The sequence below is a fragment of the Rhinatrema bivittatum genome, chromosome 5 (genome assembly GCF_901001135.1).
Source record: "Rhinatrema bivittatum chromosome 5, aRhiBiv1.1, whole genome shotgun sequence".
Taxonomy (NCBI): domain Eukaryota; kingdom Metazoa; phylum Chordata; class Amphibia; order Gymnophiona; family Rhinatrematidae; genus Rhinatrema; species Rhinatrema bivittatum.
In genome coordinates, this window is record NC_042619.1 from 227,250,731 (window position 1) to 227,271,925 (window position 21,195).

The 21,195-nt window shown below is 44.0% G+C and overlaps 1 protein-coding gene across 1 annotated transcript in view; it reads left to right on the forward strand.

Moving 5' to 3' along the window:
- The window catches only part of SMS (spermine synthase), a 147,992-nt gene that overhangs the window by 108,151 nt on the left and 18,646 nt on the right, over positions 1 to 21,195 (forward strand). Inside the window, exon 10 of the mRNA XM_029603399.1 lies at positions 14,119 to 14,234. Coding sequence (XP_029459259.1) covers positions 14,119 to 14,234 — 116 coding nt within the window. The remainder of the gene's footprint in view (positions 1 to 14,118; positions 14,235 to 21,195) is intronic.

The following is a 21,195-nucleotide window of genomic DNA, read 5'->3' on the forward strand; positions in this document are numbered from 1 at the left end:
ACAGCCTCTTTAACAAGATCTCTAGCTTCCGGTCTTGGACATCTTTCAAAGCTGCTGACCCTACCACAGGGATGGGTTGCCTTCTTAGTCACCACCGATACCACCATATCCACCTTTGGAAGCTTCCAAAGCTCTATGATGTCCTCTGGCAGGAGATACAACTTGGCCATAGCCCTGGCCACTTTCAGTTTTGCTTCCAGGAAATCCCTTTTTCGGGCAAGCAGCTTCTTTATCTTAAGAACATAAGAAGAACATTAAGATCATGTCATACTGGGTCAGACCAAGGGTCCATCAAGCCCAGCATCCTGTTTCTAACACTGGCCAATTCAGGCCATAATGACCTGGGAAACACAAAAACTGTCTATTCCATGTTACCGTTACTAATAATAGCAGTGGCTATTTTCTAAGTCAACTTAATTAATAGCAGGTAATGGACTTCTCCTCCAAGAACTTATCCAATCCTTTTTTTAAACCCAGCTACACTAACTGCACTAACCACATCCCCTGGCAACAAATTCCAGAGTTTAATTGTGCGTTGAGTGAAAAAGAACTTTCTCCGATTAGTTTTAAATGTGCCACATGCTAACTTCATGGAGTCCCCCCTAGTCTTTCTATTATCCGAAAGAGTAAATAACTGATTCACGTTTATCCGTTCTAGACCTCTCATGATTTTAAACACTTCTATCATATCCCCCCAAGGAAGGGTTGTGTGACGTGCATGGGGTGGGGGGAAGAGAGACAGTACTCAGTTGCAGTAACTATTCTTTGTATGCTCTTTATTATAAATCAATTTCATTCTTTCCCTGGGGATATGATAAGCCTCCTTTTTTTTACATGTGTGATAACTGATTGGTATTCTTGGGATTCTCACTCAGCAGCATGCACTGGAGAGGGTTTTAGCATCCAGGCCAGCGGTAATGTATGCCAAAGACATTTAGGAATTATCTACATCAAGGGAATAAAACTAGTTCTCCTTTGTCTATATCAAATGGAGATTAAAAAAAACAACCCAGCGCTGCTTTCCGCTTTCCTTGGGTGTCTCTCGATTCGTGGTTACTTATTTTAACAACTGAATAGAATGAAGAAATTGGACAGTTGGAGCATTTTTTGGTTTTTGTTTGCTTCTCGCTGAAGCGTGGTTAACCCTGCCGTCCACCCCCGTCCCAGGAAAAGTCTCTCTGTTCCATAAAGAAACATGGAGGGGGGGGGGTTTAACCCTTCCGTCCACCCCCATCCCAGGAAAAGTCTCTCTGTTCCATAAAGAAACATGGAGGGGGGGGGGGGTTAACCCTGCCGTCCACCCCCATCCCAGGAAAAGTCTCTCTGTTGCATAAAGAAACACGGGGGGGGGGGGGGTTTGGAGTTCTTTCAGGCCTTGCAGATGCATCAGAAGCTCCTCCTCATGGGTTTCTAATTCTTTCCCCCTAATTTGGGCCTTGGAAGTAGGGAGTCTGGGATAGGGGGAAGAAGGGAAGTGTTGCTGTGGGATTCACATGACATTGGCTTGGCTGTTTTTGTAAATTATCTAGCACCATTTTAAGTTTATAAATGTTAAATTACACACACAGGTTGTTTTTGTACTGAAACGGTAATTACATGCCTGGCCAGGAGAAACTATACAAACAGTCACTGCAGGTCACTAGATAATAGGTTAGTGAGGAAGCCTTAGGCGCCTTTTTTTTTGGGGTTTTTTTTTTTTTCGTATTGCACTGCAGAGTTAAATGTCAAATTCTTACCTTTCAATAAACTCTCTTCCTTCTCAAGGCCGACTGTTAAGGCTGTTAAAAATATAAATGTAATGCATCTGAATTTGATGGGGGTCACACAATCTGAAATACATTTACAGAGTGAAAGTGGTGGTGCATGTAAGTGGATGAACTGTATTTTGTTGTGCTCGGATTTTTAAGGTGACAGGGGTGTCACGGTTTAGTAGAAGGTGCACAGGCTGTTCTGTTTTCGCACCGCAGCAGCCTGGGGTAGGATGCGATGCTGTGCAAGCCTAGGTGTAGGCAGAAGCGACCCCTCTGGCGCAGGATTTCTCAGAAGTCTGTGAAGATTCTCCTGTCGGTGCCAAGTGTGGACTCCGTAGCCCCTTAGGAAAATGTAATCCCCTCCAGTACTCTTGGGAAAATATGTAATGTTCTTAATTCTCTCTGCAGGCCGCGATAAACGTTTCTTGGGCCAGCACAAAAGTGTCCAGCGATGATGCTGCACGTGAGAGCTGTTGAAGCCATGTGGTGATGTGGACTTGTGTTGGGTCCAGAAAGCTCATGTATAGACATGCTTTTTGGATAATTCTTGCGAGGGGGGGGGGGCTGTCTGGTTAGACTCCCTGTGATGTTTTATTCCCAGAACCAGTCTTTTACAAAAGTGCTATAAAATCATTGGCTTCAGAAAGCAGCTCATAGTGATCAGTAACATGCTGTCTGTATATAATGACACTCAGTAGTTAACAACCTAAAACAGGCATATTAGGATAAATTAAAGCAACCGCATGGGGTGGGGTAGGTAGACTTGTAGATAATTCAATGGCAGTTAAAACAAACATAACGTCTGTAGTTAGTTCCCTTAATTATTTGCTTAGGACCACAATAGAGAAGGAATGGTCTAGTGGTTAGAGCAGCAGGCTGTGAAATCGGTGAATCCAGCGTTCTGATCCTGCTTCTTCCATTGTCATTCTTGGCGACTTTGAGCAAATCACTTTTATTTCTCATTGCCTTAAATACCCACTTAGACTGTGAGCACCCCCAGGGGGCAGAAACTTATACCTGAAAAAAAAAAAAGTGGTACAACAAATTCTGGATTCGAGCGGCTGTATTTGCAGACCATGCATAAAATGAACTGCAGGACCTTATCAACACTTGTTACTGAGAGCTTAAAATAACTTCGTTGTCTGCAGTGAGCCCAGCAATCATAATAGCATTGCAGGGAAAACAGCAGAAAGAGCCTCTGACTTATCCAGTCTTCCCATTTCTTCCTCTTCAGAATGCTGAGGCTATGTCCCAGCTGCCAGCCGCAGAATGCGATCACTTGTAAATTATCGCTTCTTACCTGGGACGGTTATTGTCATTCCTCTTCTTCGCACTCTCCCATCTCGAGTAGTATAAGTTTACAAGATCACCTTTTCTTGTTACACCCAGCACTCACCCCCCCCCCCCCCCCCCCCAATATCTGACCATAAAGCTTTGCAACAGTACTTTTTTTTTTCCCCCAGTTTGGGTGCAAGAAATAATTTTGGTTGCCACAAATTGAAATGCAGCTGAATCTCCAGGTGGAGCCACGCCACAGGAGCAAACAAGGTTGCCTTACTTAAAAACAACTATTAAATTAAAATCTGTATTTCTGGACCATCTTTTATCATTATTAAACTTTGATATACCGCTTAAAATCAAGTATTCCCCAAGTGGTTAACAAAACCTAAAAATGAATATACAATCAAACAACCCCCCCCCCCAAAAAAAAACCCCTACCCATATTCCAAAAATCAGCAATCCCACATTCAACCCACATCACCCCTACCCTCAATAAAACAATACAAACTCTGCATTGAACCTTAGTCAACTCTCCCCGCTTATCCACTTCTAGCACCCATGTACTGCACTACACAAACGAATCAAAGGCTAAAATTAAAAGCCAATTTCCCTGCCCCAAGGAGCTTACAGTCTGAGTATCTAAGGCAACAAGAAATAAAGTGACTTGCTCAAGGTCACCAAGAATGTCAGTGGAAGAAGCGGATAGGTCCTCTATGTAGCCTATGTGAGCCACCTGCGTTTGTGCTAGGACTTCTAGTTATTGCTATACTTGCAGCCTGCCAGACAGACCCAGCTGATAACTTAATTTTACCCTTATGTTCTGCAACCATGTCCTGTGCTTTTTCCATGAACAAGTTTAGATACACATAAATCATGTGTTATGCGCATATCATATTTTGCTGTGCGCAAAGCCTTTGCGCACACTTTCTGGTTTGTGTGCATTTTTTAAAACCCAGTGAATTAACATTTTTAGCTTACTGCTTCGGGAGTTTAAAAAAAAAATTAGCTTATGCATTAAACTGTGCGCAGAGTTTCAGTGCACACTTAATGCCCAGCTTTTTGCATTGGCCGCCTAGATTGCTCAGTTTATTTGTGAGCCTCCAATGTGAGACTTTATCAGAAACTTTGCTGAAATCTAAGTATGCCACATTCAGCATCCTTCCTGAACTAATTCTCAGGTCACCTAATCAAAGAAATCAATCAATCAGTTTGTCTGACATAGGTCTCCCTCTGATAAACCCATGCTGCCTGAGGCAGACAGAGAGGTAAATAGATGAGATCTTCAGGGACATAGTAGCCAAGTTCCAACTTCAGAATGGCAGCCCTGGTGCTGCCTTGGAGGAAGAAGATCTCATGTTTGGAGAGCATCAACCTGGTGCAGCAGGAAAGGATCCTGTAGTAAGGACCTGCTCTCCAGGTGGTGCATTGTCCTTTCACACCGAGAATATCTCCCCAAGGCCTACTGCCCAGGAGGGAAAGGTTAGGTCGGCCTTCATAGCTGATGATTCGATTATTAGGAATGTAGACAGCTGGATGGCTGGTGGGCGTGAGGTTCACCTGGTAACTTGCCTAACTGGTGCAAAGGTGGCGGACCTCACGCGTCACCTAGAATGGATTTTAGACAGTGCTGGGGAGGAGCCGGCTGTCGTTGTACATGGGGGCACCAACGACATGGGAAACTGTGGGAGGGAGGTTCTGGAAGCCAAATTTAGGCTCTTAGGTAGAAAGTTTAAATCCAGAACCTCCAGGGTAGCATTCTCTGAAATGCTCTGTGTTCCACGCGCAGTTCCCCAGAGGCAGGCAGAGCTCTGGAGTCTCATTGCGTGGATGAGACTAAGATGCAAGGAAGAGGGATTCAGTTTTGTAAGGAACTGGGGAACCTTTTGGGGAAGGGGGAGTCTCTTCCGAAGTGATGGGCTCCACCTTAACCAGGGTGGAACCAGACTGCTGGCGCTAACCTTTAAAAAGGAGGTAGAGCAGCTTTTAAACTAGAACAAAGGGGAAAGCTGACAAGCTCAGCAGCGCATGGATCGGAGAGAGGTGTCTTCAAAGGATATTAATGATGCATTAGAAGTAGGGCATCCTGACAGTGAGGTTCCAATAATAAGAAAAGTAGTCTAAGTACCTGTAACTAAAAACTCATCTGAGCTTAAAAATTCTAACTTATCCCTATCAATTAAAAAGCAGAATGAAAATACAAACAAAAAACAAACTTTGAAATGTTGTATGCTAATGCCAGAAGTCTAAGAAGTAAGATGGGAGAATTAGAATGTATAGCAGTGAATGATGACATAGACTTAATTGGCATCTTAGAGACATGGTGGAAGGAGGATAACCAATGGGACAGTGCTGTACCGGGGTGCAAATTTTATCGCAATGACAGAGAGGAGCATCCGGGAGGAGGTGTGGCGCTTTATGTCCGGGATGGCATAGAGTCCAACAGGATAAACATTCTGCATGAGACTAAATACAAAATTGAATCTTTATGGGTAGAAATCCCTTGTGTGTCGGGGAAGACTACAGTAATAGGAGTATACTACTGTCCACCTGGTCAAGATGGTGAGACGGACAGTGAAATGCTAAGAGAAATTAGGGAAGCTAACCAAATTGGTAGTGCGGTAATGGGAGATTTCAATTACCCCAATATTGACTGGGTAAATGTATCATTGGTACATGCTAGAGATATAAAGTTCCTGGATGGAATAAATGACATTTTTATGGATCAATTGGTTCAGGAACTGACAAGAGAGGGAGCAATTTTAGATCTAATTCTCAGTGGAGCACAGGATTTGGTGAGAGAGGTAACTGTGTTGGGGCTGCTTGGCAATAGTGATCATCATATAATCAAATTTGAATTAATGACTGGAAGGGGGACAGTAAGCAAATCCATGGCTCTCGTGCTAAACTTTCAAAAGGGAAACTTTGATAAAATGAGAAAAATTGTTAGAAAAAAACTGAAAGGAGCAACTACAAAGGTAAAAAGTGTGCAAGAGGTGTGGTCATTGTTAAAAAAAAAAACAAAAAAACAACTATCCTAGAAGCACAGTCCAGATGTATTCCACACATTAAGAAAGGTGGAAAGAAAGCAAAACAATTACCGGCATGGTTAAAAGGGGAGGTGAAAGAAGCTATTTTAGCCAAAAGATCTTCATTCAAAAATTTAAAGAAGGATCCAACAGAAGAAAATAGGATAATGCATAAGCGTTGGCAAGTTAAATGTAAGACATTGATAAAACAGGCTAAGAGAGAATTTGAAAAGAAGTTGGCTGTAGAGGCAAAAACTCACAGTAAAAACTTTTTAAAATATATTCGAAGCAGAAAGCCTGTGAGGGAGTCAGTTGGACCGTTAGATGATTGAGGGGTTGAAGGGGCACTTAGAGAAGATAAGGCCATCGCAGCAAGATTAAATGGTTCCTTTTCTTCAGTGTTTACTGAAGAGGATGTTGGGGAGGTACCCGTACCGGAGAAGGTTTTCATGGGTAATGATTCAGATGGACTGAACCAAATCACGGTGAACCTAGAAAATGTGGTAGGCCTGATTAACAAACTGAAGAGTAGTAAATTACCTGGACCGGATGGTACACACCCCAGAGTTCTGAAGGAACTCAAAAATGAAATTTCAGACCTATTAGTAAAAATGTGTAACTATCATTAAAATCATCCATTGTACCTGAAAACTGGAGGGTGGCTAATGTAACCCCAATATTTAAAAATGGTTCCAGGGGCGATCCGGTAAACTACAGACCAGTTAGCCTGACTTCGGTGCCAGGAAAAATAGTGGAAAGTGTTTTAAATATCAAAATCACAGAACATATAGAAAGACATGGTTTAATGGAACAAAGTCAGCATGGCTTCACCCAAGGCAAGTCTTGCCTCACAAATCTGCTTCACTTTTTTGAAGGAGTTAATAAACGTGGATAAAGATGAACCGGTAGATGTAGTGAACTTGGATTTTCAGAAGGCATTTGACAAAGTTCCACATGAGAGGCTTCTAGGAAAAGTAAAAATTCATGGGATAGGTGGTGATGTCCTTTCGTGGATTACAAACTGGTTAAAAGACAGGAAACAGAGAGTAGGATTAAATGGACAATTTTCTCAGTGGAAGGGAGTGGGCAGTGGAGTTCCTCAGGGATCTGTATTGGGACCCTTACTTGTCAATATATTTATAAATAATCTGGAAAGAAATACGACAAGGTAATCAAATTTGGAGATGATACAAAATTGTTCAGAGTAGTTAATCAAAAGCAGATTGTGATAAATTGCAGGAAGACCTTGTGAGACTGGAAAATTGGGCATCGAAATGGTTGATGAAATTTAATGTGGATAAGTGCATGGTGATGCATATATACAGATAGACACCTGTTCTTGATAGCTGTGCAGCCCACGAGTCTGCCCCTCCACTCACACAGGGCATTAAGGAACTAAAAAAAAAACACAGGATAACAGTGGGCTCTGGTAGAATTAGACCTGTGATGCGGAGACACACACTGTATCAAGTACAACTAGTACAAAAAGCCTTCTCTGTATTAAATACTGAAGAAGATCTTGAGAAAAGATTGAAGTATTATCTGAGAAGAAACCCAATGCATACAGAAATTCCAGATCAGTAACCAAAGGAAAAAGCTCATTGCGATGGATGACTCTGTCATCAGAGACACTAATCCTTTCCTTTGCACAATCGCAAAGGGAAAAGGTGACGTGAATAACAAAACTCAACTAAAGTCACAAAAGGAGTCCAGGAAAAGCAGTAAACTGAACGAGAAATGCTTGTACTTTGGGCAATAAAATCCCAGATCTGCAAGCCCTAATGGTGGAGGCGGACTTGGACATTGTTGCTGTCACGGAGACTTGGTTCACGGAATCTCATGATTGGGATACGGCCATACCGGGCTACAACTTGTTAAGGAAGGACAGAGAGAATAGGAAAGGGGGAGGAGTAGCTCTTTATGTCAGAAACAATATCCAAGCATCTGAGCTGCAAGGAAGATGGGGGGCATCCATTTATATTGGAGTGGTTTACAGGCCTCCAAATCAAAAGGAAGAGCATGACAGAGATCTGTTTGAAGACATCCAAAAGAAGGGAGAAGTGGTGATCGTTGGAGACTTTAATCTGCCTGATGTGGACTGGAGAATACCTTCTGCTGAATCTAACAATAGTAGAGAAATAGTGGATGCCCTGCAAGGGGCTTTGTTCAAACAAATGGTAATGGAACCCACGAGAGAGGGAGCTATACTCTATTTAGTGATCACTAATGGAGATAATGTCTCTGATGTCCAAGTGGGCGCCCACCTCAGCACAAGTGATCATCAAACGGTATGGTTTCATATTGCACAAAGGATAAGTAGAAGAAACACGAAGACCCGAGTTTTGCAGTACAAAAATACGGACTTTGAGGAAATGGGGAAATACTTGGAGGAAGAACTAAAAGGCTGGGAGAATGAGAGATGTGGATCAACAGTGGACCAAACTAAAAGGAGCAATTATCAAGGCAACTAATCTATATGTTAGAAAAGTAAAGAAAAGCAAAAGAAAAATGAAACCTATATGGTTCTCAAAGGAAGTGGCTGACAAAATAAAAGCTAAAAGAACAGCATTCAAGAAATATAAAGGATCCCAAAGGGAAGAGCACAAAGAAGAATATCTGGTACAACTGAGGGAGACGAAGAAAGTAATCAAGACTGCAAAAAGTCAAGTGGAAGAAAGGATTGTCAACGAGGTAAGGAGAGGTGTCAAAACATTTTTCAGATACATCAGAGAAAGAAAAGTTCAAAGTGGTATAGTGAAATTGAAAGGTGAAAAGGATCAGTGTGTAGAGAAAGACGAAGAAATGGCAGAAATACTAAACAAATACTTCAGTTCGGTGTTCACTAAAGAGGACCCAGGTGAAGTTAACAAGAAACTGGAGGGGAGTGGAGTAGATGTTACTCCGTTTACAGTGGAGAATGTGTGAGAAGAGCTGGGAAAACTGAAAGTGGGCAAAGCCATGGGGCCTGAAGAGGTTCATCCCAGGATACTGAGGGAGTTCAGAGATGTGCTGGCGGCTCCGCTGCGCAACCTGTTCAATAGATCACTAGAAACGGGAGTGGTGCCGAGTGATTGGAGAAGAGCGGTGGTGGTGCCGCTTCACAAGAGTGGGAGCAGAGAGGAGGCTGGAAACTACAGGCCGGTTAGCCTCACCTCAGTGGTGGGTAAAGTGATGGAGTCGATGCTGAAAGAGAGAATAGTGAACTATCTACACTCTGAAGAATTGCTGGACCAGAGGCAGCATGGATTCACCAGGGGAAGATCCTGTCAGACAAATCTGATTGACTTTTTCGACTGGGTGACTAGGTAATTGGATCAAGGAAGAGTGCTCGATGTCATCTACTTGGATTTCAGCAAGGCTTTTGATACGGTCCCACACAGGAGGCTGGTGAATAAAATGAGAAGCTTAGGAGTGAGTGCCGAGGTGGTGGCCTGGATTGCAAACTGGTTGACGGACAGACGACAATGTGTGATGGTAAATGGAACTTACTCTGAAGAGAGAGCAGTGTTGAGCGGAGTGCCGCAAGGATCGGTGTTGGGACCGGTCCTGCTCAATATCTATGTGAGCGCCATAGCGGACGAGATAGAAGGTAAGGTTTGTCTGTTTACGGATGACACTAAGATCTGCAACAGAGTGGACACGCCGGAAGGAGTGGAGAGAATGAAACGGGATTTAAGGAAGCTGGAAAAGTGGTTGAAGATATGGCAGCTGAGATTCAATGCCAAGAAGTGCAGTGTCATGCATATGGGGTGTGGAAATCCGAAAGAACTGTATTCGATGGGGTGTGAAGGGCTGATGTCCACGGAGCAGAAGAGACCTAGGGGTGATAGTGTCTAATGATCTGAAGTCGGCGAAACAATGTGACAAGGCGATAGCTAAAGCCAGAAGAATGCTGGGCTGCATAGAGAGGAATATCGAGTAAGAAAAGGGAAGTGATTATTCCCTTGTACAGGTCCTTGGTGAGGCCTCACCTGGAGTACTGTGCTCAGTTCTGGGGACCGTATCTACGAAGGGACAGACAGGATGGAGGCGGTCCAGAGAAGGGCGATCAAAAAGGTGGAGGGTCTTCAACGAATGTCTCATGAGGAAAGATTGAAGAATATAAATATGTACACCCTGGAGGAAAGGAGGAGCAGAGGTGATATGATACAGACTTTCAGATACTTGAAAGGTTTTAATGATCCAAAGTTAGCGACAAACCTTTTCCATTGGGAAAAAAAATCAGCAAAACCCCAGGGGTCACGTTTTAAAACTCCAGGGAGGAAGATTCAGAAACAATATCAGGAAGTATTTCTTCACGAAGAGGGTGGTGGATGCCTGGAATGCCCTTCCGGAGGAAGTGGTGAAGACCAGAACTGTGAAGGACTTCAAAGGGGCGTGGGATAAACACTGTGGATCCATAAAGTCTAGAGGATGTGTATGAAGAGTGGGTGGCTCGCAGGAATGACGGCTACTACCGGAGATAATACCCTTATTCTATAAACATACACAGTTAATGCGACTCCAACATTGTTCTAAGCTTCAACGGCAAGAGGTAATGTTGGGGGAAAACAAAAAAAAGGATTTCCATTCACAAAAAAGCAGGGAGTAGCTTGCTTGTTACAGCGGATACTACTCCAAACCAAAATAAGCCTGATACTTCACTTTCAATGCATATCCAGCATAGCTCTCTGCTTCAACAGCAAGGGAGAAAGACTGATACATCATGCATATCCAGTACAGCTCTCTGCTTCTACGGCAGGGGAGAAAGTCTGATACTTCACTTTCAATGCATATCCAGCATAGCTCTCTGCTTCAATGGCAAGGGGGAATGAAGAAAAGTGGATCTATATACAGACAACAACCAACAAGGACTGAATTACATAGTCGGGGTAAACAAGCATGGGTGTAGCTTGCTTATAGCAGTGGTTACTATCCCTAACTAATTAAGCTAGATTTTTCACTATGCAGTTCCAACACTGCTCTCTACATTAATGGAGGGGGGAAGGGTAACAGAACCAAAAGGTTACTAAGGGTCAAGAGTAACAGATAAGTATGAGAAACAAAAAAAAGTGCGAAGCTTGCTGGGCAGACCGGATGGGCCGTTGGTTGTCTTCTGCCGTCATTTCTATGTTTCTATAGGGAAAAATAACCCATGCTGTAGTTACACAATGTTAGGTTCCATATTAGGTGCTACCACCCAAGAAAGGAGATCTAGGCGTCATAGTGGAAAGTACATTGAAATTGTCGGTTCAGTGTGCTGCGGCAGTCAAAAAAGCAAACAGAATGTTGGGAATTATTAGAAAGGGAATGGTGAATAAAACTGAAAATGTCATAATGCCTCTTCACATGGTGAGACCGCACCTTGAATACTGTGTACAATTCTGGTCGCCGCATCTCAAAAAAAGGTATAGTTGCGATGGAGAAGGTACAGAGAAGGGTGACCAAAATGATAAGGGGAATGGAACAGCTTCCCTACGAGGAAAGACTAAAGAGGTTAGGACTTTTCAGCTTGAAGAAGAGATGGCTTGAGGGGGGATATGATAGAGGTGTTTAAAATCATGAGAGGTCTAGAACAGGTAGATGTGAATCGGTTATTTACTCTTTCAGATAATAGAAAGACTAGGGGGCACTCCATGAAGTTAGCATGTGGCACATTTAAAACCAATTGGAGAAAGTTCTTTTTCACTCAACGCACAATTAAACTCTGGAATTTGTTGCCAGAGGATGTGGTTAGTGCAGTTAGTGTAGCTTTGTTTAAAAAAGGATTGGATAAGTTCTTGGAGGAGAAGTCCATTACCTGCTATTAATTAAGTTGACTTAGAAAATAGCCACTGCTTTTACTAGCAACAGTAACATGGAATAGGCTTAGTTTTTGGATACTTGCCAGATTCTTATGGCCTGGATTGCCACTGTTGGAAACAGGATGCTGGGCTTAATGGACCCTTGGTCTGACCTAGTATGGCATGTTCTTATGCCTCAATTTTTAACCCACTGGATTCAAGATGCTTTATCTTTTCCTTTAAAAGAGTTTCTATTAATTTACCCCACTGCTGGAATAAGACCAATCAGCATGTGATTTCCAGCATCCTCCTTTTTACAAATAAGGTCAGCAATGTGCTCTTTTCCAGTCCCATGGAGCCACACCCCTCTCCAAAGATCTGTTGAACGGGTTATTCAGTGAACTTGGTCAGAATCTCTCTGACCTTCCTGAATATCCTAGGATGCATCCCATCCAGCCTCATGACTCTGTCCACTCTTGTTTTACTAGTTCCATACAAATGTCCTCCTCTGTAAATGGTGTGACATCTTACCCAACTGTCCTACATACTATTGCCAAGTCTGCAGTTGTCCTCTGATATCTTCATCAATGAATACTGAACATGTGTTTAGCATTTTGTTGCTTTTTTCCTTGTCCCCTTCCATACGTTTTGTCTCCTCTTGTCTTATGATCCCTCCTCTACCCTTCCTCCTTTCACTGACATACCTGAAAAACCCTTGTTGCCTCTCTTCTTCAACTATCTTTTTTTCCCCCACTTGTGCTTTTGCCATACTGACGACATTCCCCGGCTCTGGCTTTGCCTGATGTTCTTCCTTCTCCTCCTCCTGAGATTCCTTTTTATGTTCCGAATGCTACATTTTTTTGCCCTTTCGACCACTTCTTTTGAAAACCATATTGGGGATGCAACCTACATTTTTGGCAGCTCCTCCTTCCTTGCAGTGAGTCGCAGACACGGTGGCTCAAGCTTGAAGCCACCAGGAGACCTGCCTAGGACTAGAGCTCCACAGTAAAATCCCATGCTGTCAAAACTTTTTTTTTTTTTTTTTTTTTTTTTTTTTTTTTTAAAGGAGCACCAAAAATCATTCAAATGGTCACTTAATTTAATTGAGCAAGGTTTCGGAAAGATCTGGCCTCTACCCTTGGAAGAAAAATAGGAAATGGGATGAGTGGGTGGGACTCTTTAACTGACAAAAGAATAACTTGTACGCAAATTGAATTAAGATACATGCAGAAAATTAGCAGAAATGTTTGCTAGCCATTAGAACATAAGAAATTGCCATGCTGGGTCAGACCAAGAGTCCATCAAGCCCAGCATCCTGTTTCCAACAGAGGCCAAACCAGGCTACAAGAACCTGGCAATTACCCAAACACCAAGAAGATCCTATGCTACTTATGCAATTAATAGCAGTGGCTATTCCCTAAGTAAACTTGATTAATAGCAGTACATGCATGTACAATTCTGTTAAACAAAATTGAAAGACATATTAGCAATAGCATTCGTAAAGCAAGAAAATATCCAGTAGAGTCACCTAGCAAGTCTGGATCATGGCTTGCCTGTGTTAAATGTGTTGTAATAACATTTTTGATGCAGCAATTGTCAAATTCATGTTGCTGTGTTAGGAGATGGGTTCTTGGCGCCCTTGTCTTAGAGTTTTATTAGGTCGAGACTAGACCTGATTAATTCATAATTGGATGAAGAAAATATTTCTTGTAGGTATGCGTGGTGACCCTTTGCTTTGGTGCATTTTTGTATACCCATACGTTCATTGTTTGTAAATGCTGCTGGTGGGATGCATTTTGTATGTGCATCCTTATCCTGTTTTGCTTACATTGGCACCTGAAACACATTTTTTTGTGGCATCTATAGGCATAGCAGAGGGAGGATGACTTAGGAACACTAAGCCTTGTGCTGCCTGATTCCTCCCATTACCAGAGGATTCAGTGCTGGTGTGAGGATTGTGGAGAACACGAGCTAGTCTTTGTAAGTTGTTTTGCTAGTGAACAGCTGAGTTCTAAGAACCTTTTAATTTTCGCTTTGCAAACTAGAGCAAGCAGATAAGAGACGGTAAATCTTAAAACAGATTCATGCGTGGAATGGATGTCATGGATGCTGTTTTTCTCCAGCCCTCTCTCATCCCTGCAGAGATTTAAGATGGGTTGAAGATCCGGAATATTAGGAGTGCTTGTGGTAGTTTACGAAAGCACTCAGAGCCCTGTTTTCTTAGCAGAATTTCCAATATTTTTATTTGTCTGATGATGAAATACTAGAAATTCTCTTTTCCTTTCTTCCCTTCTGCAGGGAAACTGTGTGAACCTGACTGAAGCTCTGACACTCTATGAGGAGCAGCTGAACAGGCTTTGCTGTCCTGTGGAGTTTTCGAAGGAAACTGTGTGTGTCCCCTCTTACATGGAATTGTATCCTTAAAGAATGTGAAAATTATTCATCCTGCAGGGAAAAAAACATAAACAAGTGAAAGGGATATGCTGCTCTCCTTTTGTTTTGATTTTGTCTTCTCAGGATGTAAATTTAGTGGCCTGGAGGCTGGAGCAGTGTGGCTTGATTTCAGATTCTAACTTTCTGGCCGCCTGGCAGTTCTTAGGATAAAGAAAAACTAGGGTGATCTTGCTCCCATGTCTGTGTTTGGTGCTGCATGATTAGGTTAAAAGAAGATTTTCAGACTTCCCTCAGAGGAAAACAAAAAACCCAGTGGAATGCTGTTCACCTATGCACATTTCGGGTAAACATTTTCTCACAGGACAAGCAGGATGGTAGTCCTCACATATGGGTGACATCACAGGATGGAGCCCAATCACGGAACACTTCTGTCAAAGTTTCCAGAACTTTGACTGGCCCCTACTGGGTATGCCCAGCATGGCACTAACCCTGCAGCCAACAGGGGTCCCCCTTCAGTCTTCTTTTTTCCGCGCAGCAGTAGCCACGCGGTTCAGGAGCTCTGCAGAGATTCCTGACCAATGTTCCCTCTAAGGTTTGGTGGCATGTGTGCAAAAATTGAAACTAATGTGCAAAACTTTCACATGTCAATTTTATTGTGCAAAATTTCTCAACATATGACAGCAGTGGTGTTGATAGAAGGATACGTTGCTATAACATTAAGAACTTCCCCTGAGAAATGAATGGTGTCACCAAGATACTGTGATCGAAGTTTCATTATTTTGGCTTTTGTCATCTGTCAATTTTGTAAGTGTGACATTCGTGCACATCATGCAGACCTTCTGCAACATGCAAACAGTTAAGCTTCCTTTGTCATCTATGCGACTCACAAACATTGGTGTTTCAATTTCACATGTTTCCCCTGAGAAATGAATGGTGTCACCAAGATACTGTGATTGAAGTTTCATTATTTTGGCTTTTGTCATCTGGAACGCCTCTACAGTTGTTTGATTGCTCCTCTGAAGTAAAGATGGTAACATGATACTCAGGTTTTGTCAACTTGTCTAAGCAGTATTTGTGTATTGGGTCATCGTCTTCTATACGTTCTCTGCAATATTGAATCAGCATATCGTAGTTCTTGAGCATCACAGAAGCCCCCGTCTGATGTGAACATTACCATTTTGCTCAAGTCAAGATTGTTCTCTTGGTAGAAATTGGTAATGGCTGTCACAATAGCTGCACTGTTACATTCTGTCAGCTTCAGAATTCCAGCAAAATAAGTGCAGTAAGCAGCTTCATCTTCTTTTCGAAATTTTACATAAAGAATTAACATTTTTGTCACGGTGATGTCTGTACTCTCATCAATTGTGAGAGTGTGGAATGTCGACTGGCGCCAATCATTTATCATATCTCTTTGTATTACTGAGTTTATGCACTCTAGAAATTCAAACTCATAATTTTTACTTCTCCAAGATTCCGGTATTTTTACATATTTTCCAATGTGATTGTGAATTTCCTGAACAGATAGTATCGAAGAATTCAATTTTATGGCAAGGAGGATATTATCAATTAGAATTTTTACCTCCTCACTGGAAGCAGACTTTCTTTCAGAAATTTCAGTTTTTGTCTTCTTTTCTTCAGTAGTTTCCTTCAGCAATGCCCGAAGTGTTCCCCGACGCTGACTTCTTAGCAAATCGACAGACTGAACGTGAACTTTCTGGAGTAAATGTCGCTTTAAATAATCCAGTTTCCATTCGTCCCACTGTTTTCCTTGGGCGAAAGCACAATGAGCATTCGCATGTTTGCAGATGTCGCAGACAACAGAGTTCTCCGAGTTGAACTTAAAAATATTTCCAAGAATCGTTCACTGTTTGACGCACTCCGGCATATCGGCTTCTACATATTCTTTGAGCCGTCTTTGAATTCACATTTCACTGGAAGCAGACTTTCAGAAAAATTTCAGTTTTTGTCTTCTTTTCTTCAGTAGTTTCCTTCAGCAATGCCCGAAGTGTTCCCCGACGCTGACTTCTTAGCAAATCGACAGACTGAACGGCATATCGGCTTCTACATATTCTTTGAGCCATTCGACTTTAAAGTTCAATCTCGCTTTCTTAGTCAAACGTTTATCGTTTCTTCCGTCTTTGAATTCACGTTTCGACATATTTTTCCGCTATCTTCTGTCTGCCTGTACCCTTTCTCGTGAACGCCGTTCATCACACCACAGTGTGGTGTGGTGAACGGAAAACAGGAAATGGAAATGAACGAAAGTATGACTAATGCGCTGTCGATAAGAAAATTTAAATTTTGTAGCACTATACGAAAACGTCTATTCTTACTGAAACTCGTTACAATTTTGCCATTGAAATCCGTAAATTTAAACTTTTTTTTTTGCGCGGCAGATAAAAACATGTGCGCGGCAGGAATTTAACTTATGCGCGGCCGCGCGATTGCGCAGCTTAGAGGGAACATTGTTCCTGACAGAAATTTTCCTCACGCAATTACTAAAATTTAATTTACCCTACAGGGGTCCCTCCTTCAACTTTTTCAAGCTGCGGTACTCTGGTAAGTTTTTTACCCGTTTTCCGTCTATTACAGTCTAGTTTGGCCCTCGCGGCCTACTGGCCGTCGACCGTACTGCGGCTCAATTTTTTCATGGCCATGGCCCAGACTGTAGTCGCACCATGTCCATCACAGACCCTCACAAAGTCTGTGTAATGTGTCTCGGATGTGAGCACGATGTCCTAACCTGCACCAAATGTGCCCCTATGACACCAAAAGGTCGCAAGGCTAGAATGGAAAAGATGGAACTTCTCTTCCGTACTCAAACCCCGACGCCATCTATTGCATCGATGTCGTCAGAACAGGCACCATCATCTTCGCACCAGCATCGACCTCCGGCCGGTGACTGTCCGGCATCGACGACTTCTTGGCCTTTGACACCCTTTACTCCCCCTCAGGACCGAGGGGATCGTAGAGATAAACATTGCCGCCGGCATCGAAAGTCTCAGACCATCGAGGGAGCGAAATCATCGACCTCGCCATCGTCCGAGCCGCCGTCGAAGAAGTCCCGTCCAGAAAAGGCACAGACCTTTTCGGTGACCGGGTCACCGAGGCAACCCTCACCCGACAGGGTATCGGGAGCCACAACTCCGCCCTTAACGGTGGTCCCTCCGGCTATGCCTCTGCCTCCTTCTTCTGTTCCGGAACCGGGGCTGCTTGTTCCAGGTCTCCGAGAAAAACTGGACCGGATGATTCAGGAGGCCATCGACAAGGCGATGCATCGACTCCAGGTTCCTCCGACACGGTACCGATTGTAGACAGACCACGGACCCGATTCCAGCAGCGTTGGCACCACTGCTTTCGAGGATGGAAGCGCTTATGGCCGCTTTTCCACCGATGGACCCCGGGTCACCGCTGGCTCCAGTGCCCTCCCCCGCTTGCTTTGTCATCGGGAGGAGAAACACGATTCCGCATCCCTCCATCGGGAGTTCTGCCGTTGCCTCAGCTGTCGATGCCGATACGTCCGGTGCCACCAATCCACCCATCGGTGCCGACGCGTCCATCGGCACCACCGAACCATCCATCGATGCCTTCGATGCCCTCATCAGTGCCTCCAGTTATTCTTCGAGTCCTTCGGAGCCTCGACCTGGACCTTCAGGGATCCCACCACCCCTCCTCCTCTAGTCCCTAGAGGAGCAGGTGCTGATCACTACGACACCTGGACTGATGATTCTTCACCAGACACCGATGATTTGCCTTCACCATCTTCACCTACTGAAAGCAGAAAGCGTTCTCCTCCAGAGAACCTTAACTTTATAAATTTTGTGAAGGAGATGTCTGAATTGGTTCCCTTCCAATTGCAGACTGAACAAGATGACAGGCATCAAATGTTGGAGCTGTTACAAATTCCTGGATGCTCCCAAGGAAATAACGTCCATCCCTATCCATCAGGTTCTTCTGGATCTCCTCAAAAAGAACTAGGGAACACCCTGGCTCAGTTGCTCCAGTCCACAGGAAAGCTGACACCACTTATCTCGTTCAGGTCAGCTCCAGGCTTTCGCAAACCTCAATTGGATCACCAATCTGTGGTTGTCGAATCTGCCCAGAAAAGAGCAAGGAGATCAAAATCTCACACTTCCTTTCCCCCAGGCAAGGAACAGAAATTTCTAGATGCCATTGGTCTCCGGGTCTTCCAGGGATCAATGCTCATCTCCAGAATTGCCTCTTATCAGCTCTATATGACCCAATATAATAGGGTCTTATTTAAGAAAATACAAGACTTAACAGACTCCTGCCTCTCAGCAATTTCAAGAGCAGCTCAAACCCTAGTAAACAAGGGTTTTGAGGCAGGCAAACATGAGAATCAGATCATCTTACGATATCTTTGACACTGCTACCAGGGTATCTGCAGCTGCTATCTCAGCAAGACGATGGGCCTGGCTCAAGTCTTCCGACCTTCACCCTGAGGTACAAGACAGATTATCCGACCTGCCTTGTGCAGGAGAATAATCTGTTTGGCGAGCAGATTCAATGAACAGTGGCGGAACTCAAGGATCATCATGAGAACCCTAAGACAGCTCTTCAAATGGCTTCTGAGTACTCTTCAAAACGGCCCTTCAGAAAGGACGCTAAGAAGTCATTCTTCACCCGAAGAAGTACTACCCGCCACCAACTAGAACCCGTTATACGAGACGTTTCAAAAAGCCCAGTCTCGTCAGACACGAAAACAAAAACCGCAAGCAACTCCTCAGCCGGGCCTTGCTTCCGGTTTTTGTCTCCTGCATAAAGAGCAGCAGCCAGCTTCCATTGCCCCACATACCAGTGGGAGGTCGATTGTGCCATTTCAACAACAGGTAGCACTCAATCACCTCAGACCAGTGGGTCCTAGCGATAATTGCTCAAGGTTATCGTCTGAACTTTCTCTCCATTCCACCAGACTCCCCACCTCTACCGAAGTGGAGAACATCCTGTCACTCCATCCTTCTGGAACAGGTGGTGTACCTCCTCCTCCAGTCCAAGGCAATAGAACCAGTGCCCTATTCACAGCAAGGCCTAGGGTTCTATTGTCAGTCAGGGTTCTATTGTCAGTCAGGTCTAAAAACTTCCTCCATCAGGATGCATGTCAATGCGGTAGCCGCCTTCCATAAAGGTGTCGGGGATGTTCCTATATCAGTACAACCCCTTGTAACACGTTTTTTTGAAAGGCTTGCTTCACCTCAAGCCTCCTCTTCGTCCTCTGGCCCCTTCTTGCGACCTCAACCTAGTTTTTGGTCGGCTCACGAAACCACCATTCGAGCCTCTTCAATCCTGAGACCTTCGATATCTCACATGGAAAGTGATTTTCCTTTTGGCAATCACTTCCGCTCGCAGAGTTAGTGAATTACAGGCTCTATTTACCTATCCGTCTTACACTAAACTTCTGCAGGACCAGGCAGTACGCTGCACTCACCCTAAATTCTTACCCAAGGTAGCCTCGGAGTTTCATCTCAATCAATCCAGTATACTACCTACCTTTTTTCCCAGGCCCCATTCCAATCCAGGAGAGCAGGCTCTGCATACCCTTGACTGCAAATGGGCTCTAGCGTTCTACCTAGACCGTACAGCTGCCCCCAGGAAAAGCACTCAATTGTTTGTCTCTTTCCATCCTACCAAATTGGGGCAGCCTGTGGGTAAGCAGACTCTCTCCTCCTGGTTGGCGGACTGCATATCCTTTTGCTATCATCAAGCGGGCATTCCACTTCAAGACCGTGTTAAGGCACACTCTGTGAGGGCCATGGTGACTTCAGTAGCACACCGACGCTTGGTGCCGCTTCCTGACATTTGCAGGGCTGCCATCTGGAGTTCTCTCCATACTTTTACAGCCCATTATTGCTTAGACAAAGCCGGAAGACAAGATTCCATCTTTGGCCAGTCTGTCTTGTGCAACCTATTTTCAACGTGACGTACCCACCCTTCCGCCTGCCCGGTGGGGTTCAGGATGCCCTCGACCAAATTCCATCCCAGGCCTAGAGCCTTGCATGCCTGAGTACATTTGGTGCATTCTCGGACATCCTCAGCTCGGTACTCACCCATATGTGAGGACTTCCATCCTGCTTGTCCTGTGAGAAAGCAAATGTTGCTTACCTATAACAGGTGTTCTCACAGGACAGCAGGATGTTAGTCCTCACGAAACCTGCCCGCCGCCCCGCGGTGTTGGGTTCGTAAACGTTTTCTTTTATTTTCGGCACTACCTGTAGACTGAAGGGGGACCCCTGCTGGCTGCAGGGTTTAGTGCCATGCTGGGCATGCCCAGTAGGGGCCAGTCAAAGTTCTGGAAACAAGTGTTCCGTGATTGGGCTCCATCCTGTGATGTCACCCATATGTGAGGACTACCATCCTGTCCTGTGAGAACGCCTGTTACAGGTAAGCAACATTTGTTTTCTGAATCCAAGTGGGCAATTGGTTTGCATGTCTGCAACAGCATCTATCAGTTAACGATATCACCAAGACTGTACACCTATGCTCAGGGGCATTGAAACAGTTCCTATACTGGGGGTGCAGAGAACTCCTTTCAATGCCTGTTTATGTAAAACAAGTCAGCATCTCTATACTTCAAGGTGAGGGAGTGCTACAGCATCCCTATTTCCAATGCCTATGCCTCAGTTACCCTTGATAAGACTGATACCTTCATGGGAGGAAAATGGGTGTCTTTACCTTGTCATTCTCCATTGATTTAATTATCAGGTAGTATTGATTCAGAATGCTGAAAAGCACACAAATCTCACTCTTTTTACAAATTCAGATTGAGAGGAAGGCAAATTTTGAGTAACCTAGGAATACCATTAACATCTAGGAAGGTACCCAGGTCACCCACAGATTGAAGTGACTGGACTACAGCTTTAAATACATTGTCTGTCATGGGTCCCATACTGACCAGTGCTTTTGTGCAACGAGAAATTCCTGGGAATGCTTTCATTTTCCTAGGACAGCAGGATGTTAGTCCCC